The sequence below is a fragment of the Ceratotherium simum genome, chromosome 30, assembly GCF_057802395.1.
Source record: "Ceratotherium simum simum isolate JZ-2026a chromosome 30, ASM5780239v1, whole genome shotgun sequence".
In the NCBI taxonomy this organism is placed as follows: Eukaryota; Metazoa; Chordata; class Mammalia; order Perissodactyla; family Rhinocerotidae; genus Ceratotherium; species Ceratotherium simum.
The window spans coordinates 28,412,406-28,431,991 of record NC_141929.1 but is presented as its reverse complement, the minus strand read 5'-3'; the positions used below and the strand labels follow the sequence as shown (position 1 = coordinate 28,431,991).

General features: G+C 47.0%; 1 protein-coding gene across 1 annotated transcript; it reads left to right on the top strand.

The window, feature by feature from the left end:
• The first annotated feature begins 5,861 nt into the window (after window positions 1-5,861).
• CCL22 (C-C motif chemokine ligand 22) lies at window positions 5,862-11,356 on the top strand. Its single transcript, XM_004431643.3, has 3 exons — window positions 5,862-5,934; window positions 7,008-7,131; window positions 9,607-11,356. The coding sequence occupies exons 1-3, from the start codon at window positions 5,862-5,864 to the stop codon at window positions 9,689-9,691; spliced, it is 282 nt and encodes a 93-aa protein (XP_004431700.1). The 3' UTR covers window positions 9,692-11,356.
• Window positions 11,357-19,586: the final 8,230 nt, after the last annotated feature.

The window sequence follows — 19,586 nt, the reverse complement described above, 5'->3', positions numbered from 1 at the left end:
CACCTGAAGGAGGAGAGAAGAAGGAGAGAAACACCGCATTCCTCAGGAGGAGAGAAAACATCCCCTTGGGCAACCGCCGGTGGTTCCCCGCTGTCAGCCCCTAGAGGAACTCCCCTTTCCTTTCTTTGAAAGCTGGTCCCCTGAGACCAGCCTAGGAACTCAGTGCTCCTTGAACGTTGTACCTGCTTTTTCTCCTACTCCTGGGAGGCCGAGGGCCCTGGCGGGGCAGAGGCCGGTGGGCTGCATGTGTGGCTCACCCTCCTTCCATGCCCCAGAGAAATGAGACGATGGGGTGGGGCGGCTGCTGCAGAGGCTGAGCCAGCAGGAAGGGCACAGAGCCCTGTCAAGTCCCCCGGGGACGCAGGTGCTCTCCAGGGGGGAGCCCCTGGGCCTACCTCACAGAGGGGGTTAAGAAAACCCCGAGTTCAGATGAAGAGCCGTCAGACCCAGTCTCTCACTTGCACTCCTCCAGCGACAGCCCATTGCTCACAGGACGACTTCCACAGTTAAAAAATATTTTTTCTTTTCTCCCCATGTTTTCATTATGGAACATTTTAAATGTTCAGGAAAGTTGTTAAGGTAGTTCAAGGATTACCAGCATATCCACCACCCAGCTGCCACACTGCCAACATTTTGCTATATTTGCTTTGTCTCTTCTTTTCTGTCTCTGGGATATCAGATACCTATACGTATATACATATACATATATACATATATGGCTAGAATACATATGCATACAAACACACATGCATATATAGATATACAATACACATATATGCATACCCACATACAAGTATATGCATACACATGCACATAATATACATATACATGCACATATACACATATGCACATACATTATACATGTATACACACACATCTATATATACACATATACATACACAAAACATATATTTCCCCTGAACCTGAGCTCTTTGAACACAAGGTTACCATGATCTTCACCCCAAAATACCTCAGTGTGCATCTCAAGAACAAGACATTCTCCTATGTACTCTTTTTTTAAAAATATTTTATTATTTATTTATTTTTTGAGGCAGACTGGCCCTGCGCTAACATCTGTTGCCAGTCTTCCTCTTTTTCTTTTTTCCTCCCCAAAGCCCCAGTACATAGTTGTATATCACAGTGGTAGAGTTGTAGGTCTTCTATGTGGGACCACGCCTCAGCGTGGTTAGATGAGCGGTGCACAGGTCCACGCCCAGGATCCGAACCCGCGAACCCCAGGCCGCCGAAGCAGAGCATGTGAACTTAACTGCTACGCCACCAGGCCGGCCCCTCCTATGTACTCTTAAAGTCTTGATTACACCTACGAAAATCAACAATATAGCCCTAATCTCATCTGATATTTAAATTTCCCAAAAGGTCTTTTATAGTTGTTTTGCAAAATTAGGATTCAATCGAAATCCACATGTTGCATGTATTTGGCTGTTATGTCTCTTAATCGCTTTTAATCTTACATGTTTCTATCTATCCACTGTTTTTTTCAAACAACATTGACTCTTTGCTGATCCCAGGACAGTGGTCTTGTAGAAGGTCTGGAAGGTTCCACCTTCTGGAGTTGTCTGATTGTTTTCTTGTGGGGTCATTCTATCACTGACTAGGTGCCTCGAGAAACTCAAAGGTGAGTTTGGAAGCAATTAACTGTTTTTCCAAGTTGTTTCTTTTCATTTTGTATGTTAAGGGCATGTAACCACCAGCCATCCTGAAACTGACCAAGCCTCACCACAAGAGCTATGCCCGTGACCTTTGCCTTATTTTTAATGCAAAGATCTCTCCAGGAGGAGCTTAGGCCTCATTATGTGGAAGCATGTTCTCCAACTGAGCCTGTGCAAGTGAATACCCACCTCTTCCTTTGGAATATTCATTCCTCAACTGAAATAAAAATTCCTGCTTCCCTTTGTTTGGGGATGCCATGACTTTGGAAGTGATTCCTCATGGCCTCCTATTTGCTGCAAATACACTTTACTTTGTGAGACAACTTCCACTGGTGTAGAGTCTTATTTAACTCACCAGAAGGCGAGCCCACTTGGTTCAGTAACAATTCCTCTTCTTCCTCTGGACCCTCTGTTTCTTGTAAACCAGAAGTTAAGACTAGAGACTTGATTAGATTCTGGGTAGCATCTTTTTTTTTTTTTAAACTTTATTTCTTTAGAGCAATTTTAGATTTGCAGCAAAATTGAGAGGAAGGTACAGATTTCCCATATACCCCCTGCCCCCACACATGCATAGCCTGCGTTATCAACACCTCCCACCAGAGTGGTTCATTTGTTAAAACTGGTGAACCTACATTGACACATTGTAATCACCCAAAGTCCATAGTTTACATTAGGGTTCACTCTCAGTATTGTACATTCTGTGGGTTTGGATAAAAATATAATGACATGTATCCACCATTATAGTATCATATAGAGTAGTTTCACTGCCCTAAAAATCCTCTGTGCTCTGCCTGTTCATTTTTCTCTCCTCCAAATTCCTGGAAACCGCTGACCTTTTTACTGTGTTCATAGTTTTGCCTTTTCCAGAATGTCATACAGTTGGAATCATACAGTATGTGGCCTTTTCAGACTGGCCTCTTTCACTTAGTAATACGCCTTTAAGGTCCCTCCATGTCTTTTCATGGCTTGATAGCTCTTTTCTTTTTAGGGCTGAATAATATTCCATTGTCTGGATATACCACAGTTTATTTATCCCCTCACCTGCTAAAGGACATCTTGGTTGCTTCTAAGTTTTGGCAATTATAAACAAAGCTGCTATAACGTAGGCTTTCGTGTGGATGTAAGTTTTCAACTCCTTTGCATAAATACCAAGGAGTAGGAATGCTGGATCGTATGGTGAGCGTATGTTTCATTTTGTGAGAAACTGCCAAACTGCCTTCCAAAGTGGTGGTACCGTCTTGCTTTCCCACCAGCAGTGAATGAGAGTTCCTGTTGCTCCACAGCGTCACCAACATTTGGTGTTGTCAGTGTTCCAGATTTTGGCCATTACAATAGGTGTGTAGCAGTATCTCAGTGTTGTTTTAATTTATATTTCCCTGATGACATATGACGTAGAGCATCTTTTCATATGCTTTTGTTTTCTTTTTTTAATTGGAAAAATATACACAACATAAAATTTACCATTTTAACCCTTTTTAAGTCTACAGTTCAGTGGCATTAAATACATTCACATTGTTGTGCAACCATCACCACCCTCCATCTCCAGAACTTTTCCATTTCCCAATCTGAAACTCTGTCCCCATTAAACACTAACTCCCCATGCCCTCCTCCCTCCAGCCCCTGGCGTCCATCATTCCACTTTCTGTCTCTATGGATCTGACTGCTCCAGGAACCTCATAGAAGTGGAATCATGCCATATTTGTCCTTCTGTGACCGGCTTTGGATCACACCTTTTGAAAAGAGGTCGTCCGAGGTGATGCTGTGCACTTCCGATGCATGCCCATCAGGAGGCTCACAGGAATCACCGCTGAGCAGGTTCCCTCTGACCCTGCCTGCCCGCCCCTCCCACCTGCTCCCCACCCACCCCACCCCAGCTGCTCAGTCCTCTCACCAGCTCACAGGGCCTTTGCACTAGCTCTTTCCTTCCTGGCAGGCTCCTTGGTATCTTCCAGATTTGAGCTTGAATGTCACCCCCTCATAGAGGCCTTCCCTGACTACCCAAAACTGCTGCTTCCCTATGGTCACTCTTTTTGTCTGTTTCATTTCTTCCCACACTCTCCCCGGCCTGACAGTACCTTGTTTGGTGTTGGTTTGCCTGTTTATCGTCTGTCTCCAAGGTAAACTCCACAACAGCAGGGACCTGTTCCCTGCTGTGTCCCCAGACCCTGGCACTGTACCTGGCACATGGCAGGGGTTTGTATTCCTCTTGCTGCTGTAACAAATGACCACAACCTCAGCGGCTTAAAACAACGCAAATTTATTATCTTACAGTTCAGGAGGTCCAAAGTCCTAAATCAGTCTCAGTGGACTAAAGTTGAGGTGTCAGCAGGGCTGGGTTTATTCTGGAAGCTCTAAGGGAAAATCCATTTCCTTGCCTTTTCCGGCTTCTAGAGGCTGCCCACGTTCCTGGTCTCCTAGACCCACATCACTTGGACTTCTGCTTCTGTCATCCCATCTCCTGCTCCGTGTCTGACTCCCTGCTCCCCTCTTATAATGTTCCTGTGATTACACTGGGCCCATCCAGATAATCCAGGAAATCTCCCCATTTTAAGATCCTTAACTTAAACACATCTGCAAAGTCCTTTTTACCATGTAGGGTCACATATTCACAGGTTTTGGGAATTAGGACATTTTGGGGGGCCGTTATTCTGTCCACCAAAGGACTCAATAAATATTTGCTGAATGAGTGAGTGAATAAATGAATGGATGTGTCCTTTTACAAATGGAATGCCGAGTCCTAAAGTCCAGGGCTGGCTCAGCCACTTACTGGCCATGTGACCTTGGGCAAGTCCCCTCCTTCTCTGAGCCTCAGTTTCCTCCTTCATTAGGTGTGTTCTGAGTGCCCACCACATACCCCACTCTTGGTAGACATTGCAAATGCCAAGACAAAGAAGAGGAGCCCCCCACCTTCCAAGAGCTTGGAGTTTGGCTTCTGGGGAGGGGCCTGAAAAAGAGAAAATCTGACATAATCTGCTCCATGTTCTAGATCTGCTCCATGTTCATAATCTGTCCATGTTCTAGATCACCTCAGAAAACTTTGAAGTCCTGAGGGTATGTGCTTACCCAGAAGGTGACATTTCAAGTGGTTCTTGACGCACGCATAGGAGTTTATGCGGTAGAGAAGTGGAAAGGGCATTCGTGGTCAGAGACAGGCTGTAGACCTCTTTGAGGAACTGTGCGGAGTGTGGCTGGATCCCTCGGGGGAGGGAGACCAGTGGGAGCAAGAGGTCTGGAAAGGAGGCCTTGAGGGCCAAAATCAAGAGATTGCTCAAGGGACCACAGCAGGGTTTTGAAGTGGGAGGGAGGTGCGTGCAGCTGTGAATCTGGGCCGCTCACTCTGGCCGCTGCAGTGTGGAAAGGGGATTGAGGGGCCAGCATCTGAGCCTGAGGTGGAGGTGGCCTGGACCAGGCAGGGACAACGGGGTGGCGAGAAGGGCACAGATCCGAGAGAGATTTAGGAAGTAGAGTCAGTGGGACATGGTAATAGACTGAGAAGCTGGCAGGTGAGGAAGAGCTTGGAGACGGCTAGGAAGGAAGGGCAGGCAGGACGGAAACATGTGAAGTTCTTTGCACCTGTTGAGTGTACCATGAACTGGCCCAAGTTGGGACTTTGTGAGCAGCCTTGAAGATGCTGGTGATGGGGCAGAGAAACCAACCCAATGGATTTGTAGGCCTCTTCCTTTGAAGAGAGATCAGTGATGAAGATCACCAAGGGTACCAGATGGGCTTCAGTCCCAGGTGAGGGTTTAGGGCTGTTGGCTCCTGTCCGCGTTCTCTCTTGATTTACAAACAACCACTGAGGTAAACAGGTAGGGCTGTGGACCCATCTCTTCCATTTCCAGATGGGCAAACCGAGTCCGAGACATCCAGTGACATGGTCAAGGTCACACAGCGGGCAGGCCCTGGGGAGCACAGGCCTCTAAGAGGCCCAGCTCAAGGGGGATTTTGCAAGTCTCTTGAGACTCAGAGAGGACAGAGTGGGGGTCCCCTCTGAGTGTTCCCGGCCACAGAGAATTTCCTTTGGCTTGGAGGAAGCGGGAGTTCTGCTTTCATAATGTGAATGTCAGAGATGCTGGGCTCACTGATGACTAAGAGTGGCTGAGGCTTGTGGGTGTAGCCAGCACTTAAATAACAGCCCTCCTGTCCTCCGGCGATTGTAGACATCTGGGCTGGGACACACAGGACCGGAGCATGGCCAGCCTACAGACCCCGCTCCTGGCTGCCCTCGTCCTCCTTGCTATGGTACTTCAAGCAACCGACGCAGGTGAGGCTGGGGAATGGGAGGGCTCCCTGCAGAGGCTAGGGCCAGACACCAGAGTATCTTCCTTATGTAGCAGAAAGAGCACTGGACTGAGAGCAGAAGACCCCAGTCTGCCGCTGGCTCTTGGGCTAGTCCTATGGCTGCTCCCAGCCTCAGTTTACACATCTGTTAAATGAGTAGTCTTGAAGGCTTAGAGTCTAGGATCTGTCTCAGCCCAGTTGGGGGATGTGATGGGCATGGCCCGGGGTCCTCTACTCCAAAAGGAGCCACGAACGGGGGCCAGCTGGAGGGGGAAAAGGCAGGAGCTGGGGTAAGGGATATTACTTGGAAAGCTGGTCCTACACTCCCGCCACCCTATTTTTACTCCAGAACTTGCTCTCAACTCTGGGTTCCTGACTTCTCTTCTCCATCCTAATGTGAACTCTCCTGCCCTGTGTTAGGCAGGGGAATAAGCACTAGATTGGGAATCAGGCAGCTAGCAACAATAATTGCTCAGTTATTGGGTTTCCTGAGAGCTTTCCCTGCATTAAAGGCCCTATAGATTCGGTACTATTATTACCACTTTGGTCGGAGGAGGACATTGGGCCTCAGAGATATTAAATAACTTGCTTAAGGTGGCCTGCACCATGAAGCGGTTAGAGTAGATGTGAGCTGAAACAGACTTCTCGAATTTCCTGGGGATCTTGTCAAACTGCGTCTCTGATTCAGCAGGATGTCTGGGCACTGAGCATTTCTGACAAGCTCCAGGTGATGCCGCCGCTGCTGGTCCCTGGACCTCACCTTGAATAGCAAGGTTCTAAGGCTCCTTCCTGTTCAGAGTTTCTGGGAACCATCTAGAAGTTAGGGCATCCTTGATGCTCAGTCATTCTGAATCCCTCTCCCTTGAGCTGACCGGCCCAGCGTGTAGACATTGGGCCCTTAGTGGCTTTGCAGAGGCCCCGAGAGTGGGGACTTCGAGGCCCAGAATCCTCTGGACGCCAGCCTTCCACAGGAGAACAGAAAAGCGGGGTCAAAGTCAGGCCGTAGGAGGGCTCTCTGTGCCCCAGCCTGTGGCTCCTCTGACCCCTCTCTCCCAGGCCCTTATGGCGCCAACGTGGAGGACAGCATCTGTTGCCGGGACTACATCCGTCACCCCCTGCCCGTGCGAGTGCTGAAATATTACTACTGGACTTCGGACTCCTGCCGGCGGCCCGGTGTCGTGTGAGTGGGGCGCTGCGGAGGTGGCCTTGGAGGGCCTGCCGGGTGTGGCCCCGGGGGGTCCAAGTGCAGGAAGGCAGGGTGGACCCGAGTGGGGAGGAATGCAGCTGGGCCTCCGCATGCTTGGCCGGAATCGAGGGCTCAGCCCAGGCTTGGGTATTCCAAGAAAAAAAAAATCATGGGGTCATTCTATGAATACCACGGGCGCCTGCTACATGCCGGGTTCTGAGGACGTGGAGCTGAACGAACGAATGCGTGGCGGGATGGGCAGTGTAGGCTATGGAGAGGAGGGTACAGGGTGTTGGCAGTGTGCCTGGTGCAGCTGAGTCAGTAAAGATGCTCCTATCAGAAGCATCTGATCCTCCCCCACGCCCTGGGAGTTACTTGAGGCAGCCATTCTTACCAGAAGAAGAATATTAAGAGCTAACACTTACAGAGAGCTTCCTCGGGGCCAGACACTGTCCTGAGCGTTACTGTGTGACCTCCCTTAACCCTCATGACATCCTACGAGGAGGTGGGGTGATTTCCATTTCATAGATGGAGAAACAGCCTGGTGGGAGGTGTGACTTGCTCAAAGTTGTCCAGGCTGGAAGCGGGGCTCCTGGGTCCGTGCCCAGGGCTCTCTCCTTTGGTTCTTGTTCTCCTTTGCTTCTTCCTCTCGGCTTCTTTGCTTCCTTCACCCTGGCCTGGAGCCTGTGCCTGTGCCCGCCCCTGGCTGGGGCACTGGCCTGTCTTTTCTGCTCCAGCTCCTCTGAGCCTGCTGCCTGTGAAACCACACCCTGGTGGGTGCTTGGGCCCGGGGTCTCATCGCCTCCCTTGGGGCTCCGTCCCCTTCCATCTTCTTCTCGTCTTCCTCCTCCTCACTCATCTTCCCTCTCTCAGAGGGGTCTGCAGGCGAATAGCAGAGAAGGCTGAAGCAGGAAGCCCTCCCGGGGTTCTTGTCACTTCGACTCTGAGCCTCGGTTTCCCCATCAGTATAACAGGAGTGATCACCTTCTTTTAATATTTATCAAACATGTGGAGAGTGCTTCAGTGCTAGGCACTGTTATAAACACTTTATAAATACTAACTCATTTAATCCTTGAAACAACCCCATGTACTAGGTACGGTTATGGTCCCTCTTTCACTAGTGAGGACATGGGCACAGAGAGGTTATGGGGCCTCTCGAGCATCACAGGGCACAGTAACAGTAAGTGGAAGGTGTAATGCTCCATGCCGGCATATGATAGATGCTCAAGAAAAGACAGCACACATGTGGTTATTGGATTTTGAGCTCCAGAAAGAATGTGGCTTGACAAATGGGGAGATGGAGACTCAGAAGGGGGCTGAGCCTTGTCCAGTGTCACACAGCGGCCACGGCAGGCGGCCCACGTGGCCAAGATCAACATGGCTGCCTTCTTTGTTCTTTCTGTTCATTGGTCGTCTTCGGGGCAAGGGCAGGTCAGGGCAGTAAGGGGAGCCAGGAGTTCCAGGCCCCATGGACAGGCTCTCGAGAGGCAGGAAGGGGGTCCGGGACCGGGGATGTCTCTGACTCCCCGCCAGCTTTGAGCCACTCCTGCCAACAGTGGCTGAGGCAGAGTGCCCCAGGGGCCCGGCCTGGTGTCGGCCACAGCTTGGCAAGGGTGGGAATCTTCGCCCACGATTGCTGTGTGATCTGGGCCGGTGCTCACTTCTCCTCTCTGGGTTTCGGGCCTCTCAGAGGGGCCTGGATGGGGCTGCTCTCCAAGGCACCGCCCCGTGAGGGTCCATTCACAGCGAGCACGGAGAGTCAGATCTTACCGGCTCTGGCATTTGGGCAAGCTGCTTTACCTCTTTGGGCCTCACTTTCCTCAGCTATGAAATGGGTAGAATAATACGGCCTGGTAGGGTTGTTGTAAGGGTTTATTAAGAAAATCCACGTTAAAAGTTCGGGCCAGCTCCTGGCACAATTATATAGCACCTACTATCTGCTATGTCCTGTGCTGAGCACTTCGGTTTATGTTAACATATTGAATCTTCATCAAAATCCTACAAAGCTGGACCACGGTTATCATCCCCATTTTACAGATGTGGAAACTGAGGCTCAGAGACGTTAAGGGACTTAACTTGTTCTGCTTACAAGTGGCAGAGCTAGGATTTTAACCCAGATAATCTGGCTCCAAAGTTCATGTTCTCAGCCACTGCCTGATACTCTCTCTCTCCCGAGGCAATGTCCACATTAATTATGAGATTCTTGGGCATTCTATTCCTTGGCCTGACCTGGCACTCAAGGCTGGGGCTGAGGGTCCCAGAAGTCCTTGCTGCTCATCTCCCTCTCTCCCCCTTAAGGAATATGTTTGCACACAGCAGGTGGCTTATAAATTTTGAACCACTCTATATAGCAGGTACCTCTGCATAGGGCAGGTGCCTCATAAATGCTAAGCTCCTGGGGCCGGGATGTGGCGTCCTTGCTGCAGGCTAATGCGGCCTCATTGTCTCCCCGGTGTCTCCTCCTTCCAGCTTGCTAACTCTCAAGGACCGGGAGATCTGTGCTGACCCCAGACTGCCCTGGGTGAAGAAGATTCTCCAGAAGCTGGACCAGTGAGGAAGGGCTCTGCCCTGACGATGCGGCCTTGGCTCCTCCAGGAAGACTATGGAGCCCCAGCTCCCTGCCATTGCAGCTGCTCCCCGACACAAGCCTGTGCCAACGACTCTGCAGTCCCTGATCTCCATCCCTGCAGCTGTCACCCTCGGTCAAGCCCCACACTGTTACTCTCATCTCCCCTCATCCCTCCAAACCATCCTCTGCGCCACTGCAGCCAGAGGGTCCACGATCCTGGTCAGCCACTCCCCTGCTCAAATCCCTTCCATGGCTCTCCACTGCCCTAGGCTGAGGTCAGAGCCCCTGAGCCTGGCACCCCTGCCCTCTGGATCTGGGTTGCATCCCTGTCTCCAGCCCTACCTCACTTCCCTTCGTGCATGTTGGACTCCAGCTCCCTGTTTTTCAAACCCATGCCGTACATTTCCACTCCTGGGTCTTTCCCCAGGCCACTCCTGATGCCCGGAATGTCTCCCCATCCCCCGTACTGGTCCAACCCTAGCAGCCCTCCATTGCACGGCTCGGCCTAACCAGCCAGTAGTTGAGTTTCATTTTTCAGACTTCCCCTGGTCCTCTGCCTCCTCTTAAAAGCCCTGATCACAATCTTCCCGGAATTATCGGGACTTGGGGGCTTGTCCTCCAGCCCCGCTGGCTGGACCAAAGTCCACGCCTCAGTTACTCTTGGCTCCCGGCCTCCAGCACAGAGCAAGGGGCCTGGCTCAGAATCAGGGCTCAACAAGTGACAAGCAATGTCCCTCTCCCGCCCCCCAAAGGCCCTCACACATCAACAGAGACTCAATGGCATCGAAAGAGGAGCCATTTGGGTCAATGGGAAGCCTCAGATTTGCCCCGATTCACTTTTCTTTCCCATTTTCCTACATTTTGGGTCTCTTTACCCTTCTCGCTTTCCTCAGCTTTTTACTGCTCCTCCAACCTCCCACTCCCAGGCCTGACCTCGTCAGAGTCGCCCGCTTTCCCTTGCCCCTTCCCCAAATAGCTGATAACCAAATTCATGCTATGGTGTGAATGACTACCCTTGGCTTGGTACTACAAACTCTAGTTATATTTGTATATGAAAAGAGGGCTAATGCTTAAGAGGCCAAATGGATGAATGGAGGAATTTTAGGAGCTGTGTGGGAGGAGGGCAAGGCAGAACTTTCCTGGCCCTGGGAGTGAGTGTGTGGGGTACAGTTAAGTGAAAGAGCTTTGGATGGAGGTTGTTCTCAGGTGGCTGGAACCAGGCTAAGAAGTAGGATTTGGGACTTATCTGTGCCTCCTTGGGGACAACAGATTCCCCAGGTAAAGGAAATAAGCTTTACGCGTGCTTGTTCCTTTCTGAGCCTGGTGTAGCGCAGCAGGGTGGTTGTTGCTGTGTGACCCTGAGGAGACCACCTAACCTCTCTGAGCCTCACCTGAGAATGAGAATACCCACCTTACGGGGTTGCTGTGGGGCTCAGGTCCAAGGTACAGGGAATGACTTTGCCAGCCATAAAATTCAGTTCCTTCTAGGGCCTGTGTCCCCCCTGGAGCCCAGCATCATGTGCCCACCACGGGCACTGGACATGTCAACCTGCCCCCTGCCCATGCACAGGGCTCTCAAGTGTCCTGGGACCCCCCTCACCTCCTGTCTTGCTCTGGCCCCACAGGCCTCCTTCTGGAAAATAAATCCTCTACAACAGTGTCTGCTTTGTTTGTTCGCATTTGTTGTCCCTCTGAGGTGGGCCCGGCGGCACCATGGCCCCCTTTCTTCCAGTGGGGAAGCCCTTGACCTTGACATGTGAGCTGTTGCCCGAGGTCACACTGTGAGGGGGCGGGGAGCCAACACTAGACGTGAGGACCTGGGAGGTAGCTTCGTAGGTGCCAACGGGGAACCACAGGCATTTGTCCACCAGGCCTGGCCCACCCTGGGACCCCCTGTCAGGACGACCTGATGAAAGAATTCATTTAGTCCCCAAGTCTAGAGCTTTACGCAGCGAAGGGGGAGAAGACTATCCTCTACCCACTCTGGGTCCTTTCTGGCTGGGCTGCAAATTAAATTGACATGAGACCAAATAGCAGGAGAAAATCAACCAAAGCTTTATAACACGTATACATGGGGGAGACCCACTGGGTAACTAGACAAGGCGGCGAGGTGCTCATCTTAAATACTATCTTCAGCTAAAGACAAAGGAGGATGTTGAGGGTGGGGCGAGTCAGCTATGGGAGATTACCAGAAAGCACAGTAAACAAGAGTAAGGTTAATATGCAGATTTAAGTCCTTGTCTTACACACCGATAAGTTTCTAGAGATGAGGTCATCCCCCCTTCTTCCCAGTACAGAGAGGGAGATACCTTTACAGATGGAGATTTCCCTTACAAATGTAAATGTTTCTTACAAAGGGTAACTTCTACTTTTACTTGGAATGGGCTCAGCAAGGACCCTTCCTGTCTATCCAAGCCTAGAGTTAAATTCTGTTAGGCAGTTAGTGGGGTGGGTGGAGGTCAAAGTTTCTTTCAGAGAAAATAATTGAGGTAAAGAGACGTATTTTGAGGTGGCCAATTCTGATCTCCCAAAGTAGCATATTCATTCATTCAGCAGTCAGTCCATGAGTCAGTCATTCAATAACTCAACCTCAACCTTCCCCCTTCTAGGGTAGACACGGAGGAAGAGGAGAGGGTGTTAGTCAGGAAAGGCTCCTTCTTGGAACAAACAACTCCAAACTCTCAGTGGCTCAACTTCGCAGAAGTGTTTTTCTTCTCACATGAAGTCTGATCGGACATCCTGGTCTGTGGGTGACCTTCCACATGGTCACTCAGGGACCCAGGCTCCTTCCTCCTCATGGCCCCACCCTCCTCCAGGACCTGGACTCCTCTCCATCATCCGGCAGATGGGGAAATAGAATGGAGGCTTTTGGGAGGACTTTAGGAGCCAGGCCAGGAGGAGCGGCTCATCACTTTAGCCCCCGTGCCATTGGCGCAACTCGGTCACATGGCCGCCCTGACTGCAGGGGATGCTGGGAAGCACAGCCAAGCTGTGTGTCCAGGAGGAAAAGGGAGTGGGTTGGGGGAGCACCTAGTTCTTCTGGTGCTGAACTCCCTGGGGCCCTCAAATGGGCCTGCTTCCCTGGAGTTCCCAGACACAGCTCACTCTGCCAGAGCAACAAAAAAAGGACTCCTCTGCCCTCGGGGCTCTTCATTATTTCCTCTGTGTAAACACGGTTCCACAGACATCTTGGCACAAGCGGCCTTTGCTCCCCTTCAGATCTGGCTCTCACAGCGGGATTTCCAGGGCTGTCACTCAAGACACCCAGAGCCCTTGTCTGGGAGGCAGGGAGACGCATGGGGAAGGGCACTTCATGGATTCAGACAAGCGTAGGAACTCTCACTGGCTGGGTGTCTGGAGCAAGCTGCTGGATCCCTCTGAGCCTCATTTTCTCCCTCCGTGAAGAGGGGGCAGTAAAAGCACGTGTCCGTGCATGCGGTTGTGAGAATGCCATGAGGTAAGAGGACACAGACAGCCCAGTAACAAAATGGTCAAAGATTTGAATAGGCATTTCTCCGAAGAAGACATTCAAATGGCCAACAAGCACATGAAAAGATACTCAGCATCACTAGTCATTAGGGAAATGCAAATCAAAACCACAATGATGTACCGCTTCACACCCCTTAGGACAGCTATTATTTCAAAAAAAAAAAAAAACAAGGTTGGCGAGGGTGTGGAGACATTGTAACCGTGGTGCACTGTGGCGGAAATGTAAAATGGCACAGTCACTGTGGAAACAGTATAGCAGTTCCTCAAAAAATTAAACATAGAGTAGTGACGTCAGCATCATGGCGGAGTGAGCTTTCCCGTGAACTCTTCCCCCGACAAGATACAACAAAAGGAACAGTCACAGACCAACAACGGAATCCCAGACAGTGAAAAGCTAGAGCGGAAAGATCCACACTGCTGCACATCTGAGAGCAGAACGTGCTGGGCCCCGGAGGAAGTGAGGAGAGGTAAGGAGAACTCCTCTCCCTCCCCATCAGATCAGCGGCCTGGTCCACAAGGCTCCCAGAGAGGGGGGAGGGGTGGCCCTCGGCGGGGAAACCATAGCTCTTTGGACTCTCTCAGCCAGTGGGAAACTCCCGCACAGAGGACTCAGAAGAGCCACAAGGCTACCATCAACATCTGAGCACCCCAGAGAGCGGATAAAGAGGGGCAAATGAGACGCCTCCCATGTCAGGGACCCAGAGGGCAAAAGAGAGAGCTCCCCCCTCCCCGCAAACCGGACCCTGCAGCTCAACCGACCAGACCAGACCTAGCGATCCGCGGCAGACCAGACCAAGCGATCGGTGGCAGACCTGATCAAACGACCAGACCCGTGGATCACAGCAGGAAAAACAAAAAACAAAAAACAAAACTGCGGATCGCAGCAGAAAAACCAGGGCAGAGCGCAGGGGGCTTAGACTACACAGCCCTTTACCACCAGACAGTGGCGGCAGGTGGAAAGTGCAACCAGAGATTTCCAGGATGAGGAAAAACAAAACCAACACAGGAACCACAATGCAAAAATATATGAAATCACCAGACCAGAAACAAAATGACAAGCACCCAGAAATCAACCCTGAAGACACAGAAATCCATAATCTAAATGACAGAGATTTCAAAATAGCTATCATAAAAACACTCAACGAAATACGAGACAACACAGACAAACAATTCAATGAGATTGAGTTTCTTCACAAAAGAGATTGAAAGCATAAAGAAAAACCAATCAGTGCTGATGGAGGTGAAGAACACAATGGAGGAGATAAAGGAGAATCTGGAATCTTTAAAGAACAGAGCTGACAATATGGAGGAAAGAATTAGCATTATAGAGGATAGGAATACAGATATGCTCCAGATGGAAGAGGAGAGAGAACTAAGACTAAAAAGAAATGAAGAAAGACTCCGAGAAATATCTGACTCTATTAGAAAATGTAACATAAGAATTATAGGTATTCCTGAGGGAGAAGAGAGGGAAAGAGGAACAGAGAGCCTATTCAAGGAAATAATAGCTGAGAATTTCCCAAATCTGGGGAAGGAGCAGGAAATATAAGCAAAACCAACAGGTCACCTATGTATATTAACAGACAAAGGCCTTCACCACGACACCTAGTGGTAAGGCTAGCCAGGGTCAATGACAAAGAAACAATATTAAGGGCAGCTAGACAAAAACAAAAAATAACGTACAAAGGAACTCCCATCAGGCTCGCAGCGGATTTCTCAACAGAAACTTTACAGGCTAGAAGAGACTGGAATGATATATTCAAAATACCGAAAGACAAAAACTTTCAGCCAAGAATACTCTATCCAGCAAAAATATCCTTCAAATATGATGGAGAAATAGTAACTCTCCCAGATAAACAAAAGCTAAGGGAGTTCATGGCCACGAGACCCCCACTACAAGAAATACTCAAGAAGGCCCTCAGGCCTGAAAAAAAGAAGAGAAAGGGAACACAAAGCTTGGAGTAAGGAGAAAAGTAGGTAGACAAACTCAGAAAAATAGTAGATCTTTACCGGAATAGGTTAGCAACCACTTAAATACTAAATTCAAAGATCAAAGGAAGAAACTCACCAAAAATAAATTTAACCTCATCACTGTAAACACACACCCACAACACAAGATAGAATAAGGTATAACAAGAACAACTTAGAAGGGGAAGAGGAAAGTGATTGAATTGACTTAGTATAAGGAAATAGGAGGCCATCAGATAATGGACTATCTCATACACAAGATTTTTTGCCCAAACCTCAAGGTAACCACTAAACAAATAATCAAAACAAAACCACATATGATAAACAAAGAGAAAACTGGAAGAGTCATAAGACAGAACAACCAAACTGAATTGGCAGTCCAAAACAAATGGGACAAGCAACAAAGGAAATGCAAAAGAACCAGAAAATAAGTGACAAAACAGCAACATTAAGCCCTCATATATCAATAATTACCCTAAATGTAAATGGATTGAACTCTCCAATCAAAAGATACAGACTGGCAGGATGGATTAAAAAGCAAGACCCAACAATATGCTGCCTTCAGGAAACACATCTTAGCACTAAAGACAAGCACAGGCTCAGAGTGAAAGGATGGAAGACAATACTCCAAGCTAATGGCAAACAAAAGAAAGCAGGTGTTGCCATACTCATATCAGACAAAGTAGACTTCAAGATAAAACAGGTTAAGAAAGACAAAGAAGGGAAATATATAATGATAAAAGGGACACTCCATCAAGAAGACATATCACTTATAAATATATATGCACCCAACATAGGAGCACCAATGTACATAAAGCAACTATTAACAAACCTAAAAGGAGACATCAACAACAACACAATAATAGTAGGGGATCTTAACACCCCACTTACATCAATGGATAGATCATCCAGACAAAAAGTCAATAAAGAAATAATAGACTTAAATGAAAAACTGGACGAGATGGACCTAGTAGACATATACAGAGCACTCCATCCAAAAACAGCTGACTACACATTCTTCTCAAGCGCGCATGGAACATTCTCTAGGATAGACCATATGTTGGGAAACAAAGCAAGCCTCAATAAATTTAAGAAGATTGAAATCATAACAAGCATCTTTTCAGACCATAAGGCTATGAAACTGGAAATGAACCATGAAAAAAAAACTGGGAAAGTGACAAAAATGTGGAGATTAAACAACATGCTACTGAACAACCAATGGATCATTGATGAAATTAAAGGAGAAATCAAAAACTATCTGGAAACAAACGAAAATGATAACATGCCATATCAAACCATATGGGATGCAGCAAAAGCGGTCCTGAGAGGGAAACTCATAGCGATACAAGCCCACCTTAACAAACAAGAAAAAGCCCTAATAGGCAACCTTAAATTACACCTAACAGAACTAGAAAAAGAAGAACAAACAAAGCCCAAAGCCAGTAGAAGGAGAGAAATAATAAAAATCAGAGCAGAAATAAATGAAATTGAGACCAAAAAAACAGTAGAAAGGATTAATGAAACAAAGAGTTGGTTCTTCGAGAAGATAAACAAAATCGACAAACGCTTAGCCAGGCTTACTAAGAAAAAAAGAGAAAAGTCTCAAGTAAATAAAATTAGAAATGAAAGAGGAGAAATTACAATGGATACCACGGAAATACAAAGGATTATAAGAGAATACTATGAGAAATTATATGCCAACAAATTGGACAATCTAGAAGAAATGGATAAATTCTTAGACTTATACAACCTCCCAAAATTGAACCAAGAAGAAATGGAGCATCTGAATAGACCAATAACAAGTAAAGAGATTGAAATAGTAATCAAAAACCTCCCAAAAAATAAAAGTCCAGGACCAGATGGCTTCTCCAGTGAATTTTACCAAACATTCAAAGAAGATTTAATACCCATCCTTCTCAAACTATTCCAAAAAATAGAGGAAGATGGAACACTTCCTAAGTCATTCTACGAGGCCAACATCACCCTGATACCAAAACCAGACAAAGACAATACAAAGAAAGAAAATTACAGGCCAATATCGCTGATGAACATTGATGCAAAAATCCTCAACAAAATATTGGCAAACCGAATACAACAATACATTAAAAAGATCATACACCATGATCAAGTGGGATTTATACCAGGGACGCAGGGATGGTTCAACATCCGCAAATCAATCAACGTGATACATCACATCAACAAAACAAAGAATAAAAACCACATGATCATCTCAATAGACGTAGAGAAGGCATTTGACAAGATACAACATCCATTTATGATAAAAACTCTCAATAAAATGGGAATAGAAGGAAAGTACCTCAACATAATAAAGGCCATATATGACAAACCCACAGCCAACATCATACTCAATGGGGAAAGACTGAAAGCCATTCCTCTGAGAACAGGAACGAGGCAGGGCTGCCCACTCTCACCACTCCTATTCAACATAGTACTGGAGGTTTTGGCCAGAGCAATTAGGCAAGAAAAAGGAATAAAAGGAATCCAAATAGGTAACGAAGAAGTGAAACTCTCACTATTTGCAGATGACATGATTGTATATATAGAAAACCCTAAAGAATCTGTTGGAAAACTATTAGAAACAATCAACAACTACAGCAAAGTTGCAGGGTACAAAATCAATCTACAAAAATCAGTTGCATTTCTGTATGCTAATAATGAACTAACAGAAAGAGAGCTCAAAAAGATAATACCATTTACAATTGCATCAAAAAGAATAAAATACCTAGGAATAAATCTTACCAAGGAGGTGAAGGACCTATACAATGAGAACTACAAGACATTATTGAAAGAAATCCATGATGACATAAAGAAATGGAAAGATATCCCATGCACGTGGATTGGAAGAATAAACATAGTTAAAATGTCTATATTACCTAAAGCAATCTACAGATTCAATGCAATCCCAATCAGAATCCCAATGACATTTTTCACAGAAATAGAAAAAAGAATACTAAAATTTATATGGGGCAACAAAAGACCCCGAATAGCTAAAGAAATCCTAAGAAAAAAGAACAAAGCAGGAGGCATCACAATTCCTGACTTCAAAACATACTACAAAGCAATAGTAATCAAAACAGCATGGTACTGGTACAAAAACAGACACACAGATCAATGGAACAGAACTGAAAGCCCAGAAATAAAACCACACATATACGGACAGCTAATTTTCGACAAAGGTGCTAAGAACATGCAATGGAGAAAGGAAAGTCTCTTCAATAAATGGTGTTGGGAAAACTGGACAGCCACATGCAAAAGAATGAAAGTGGACCATGTGCTATCGCCATTCACAAAAATTAACTCAAAATGGATCAAAGACCTGAAGGTGAGACCTGAAACTATAAAACTCATAGAAGAAAATATAGGGAACACATTATTTGACATTGGTTTTAAAGGAATCTTTTCAGATGACATGCCTACCCAGACTAGGGAAACTAAAGAAAAAATAAACAAGTGGGACTTTATCAGATTAAAGAGCTTTTATAAGACAAATGAAACCAGAATCAAGATGAACAGACAACCAACCAGCTGGGAGAGAATATTTGCAAAACATACGTCTGACAAGGGGTTGATCTCTATAATATATAAAGAACTCACACAACTGAACAACAGAAAAACAAACAACCGATCAAAAAATGGGCAGAGGAAATGAACAGACACTTCTCCAAGGAAGATATACAGATGGCCAATAGGCACATGAAAAGATGTTCAACATCACTAATCATCAGGGAAATGCAAATCAAAACAACACTAAGATACCACCTCACGCCCGTTAGAATGGCTCTAATCACCAAGACAAAAAACAACAAATGTTGGAGAGGATGTGGAGAAACAGGAACCCTCATACACAGCTGGTGGGAATGCAAATTGGTACAGCCTCTATGGAAAACGGTATGGAGATTCCTCAAAGAATTAAAAATAGAGATGCCCTATGATCCAGCCATCCCACTACTGGAAATCTATCCAACGAACCTGAAATCAACAATCCAAAGAGGCTTATGCACCCCTATGTTCATTGCAGCATTATTCACCATAGCCAAGAAGTGGAAGCAACCTAAGTGTCCCTCGACTGACGATTGGATTAAGAAAATGTGGTATATATATACAATGGAATACTACTCAGCCATAAAAAAGACAAAATCGTCCCATTTGCAACAACATGGATGGGCCTGGAGCATATTATGTTAAGTGAAATAAGCCAGAAAGAGAAAGACAAACACTGTATGATCTCACTCATATGTGGAATATAAACCAACACATGGACAGAGAAAACTGGACTGTGGTTACCAGGGGCAGTGGGGGTGGGGGGTGGGCACAAGGGGTGAAGGGAGTCATATATATGGTGATGGACAAACAAAAATGCACAACCCAATATTTCACAATGTTAGAAACCATTAAAACATCA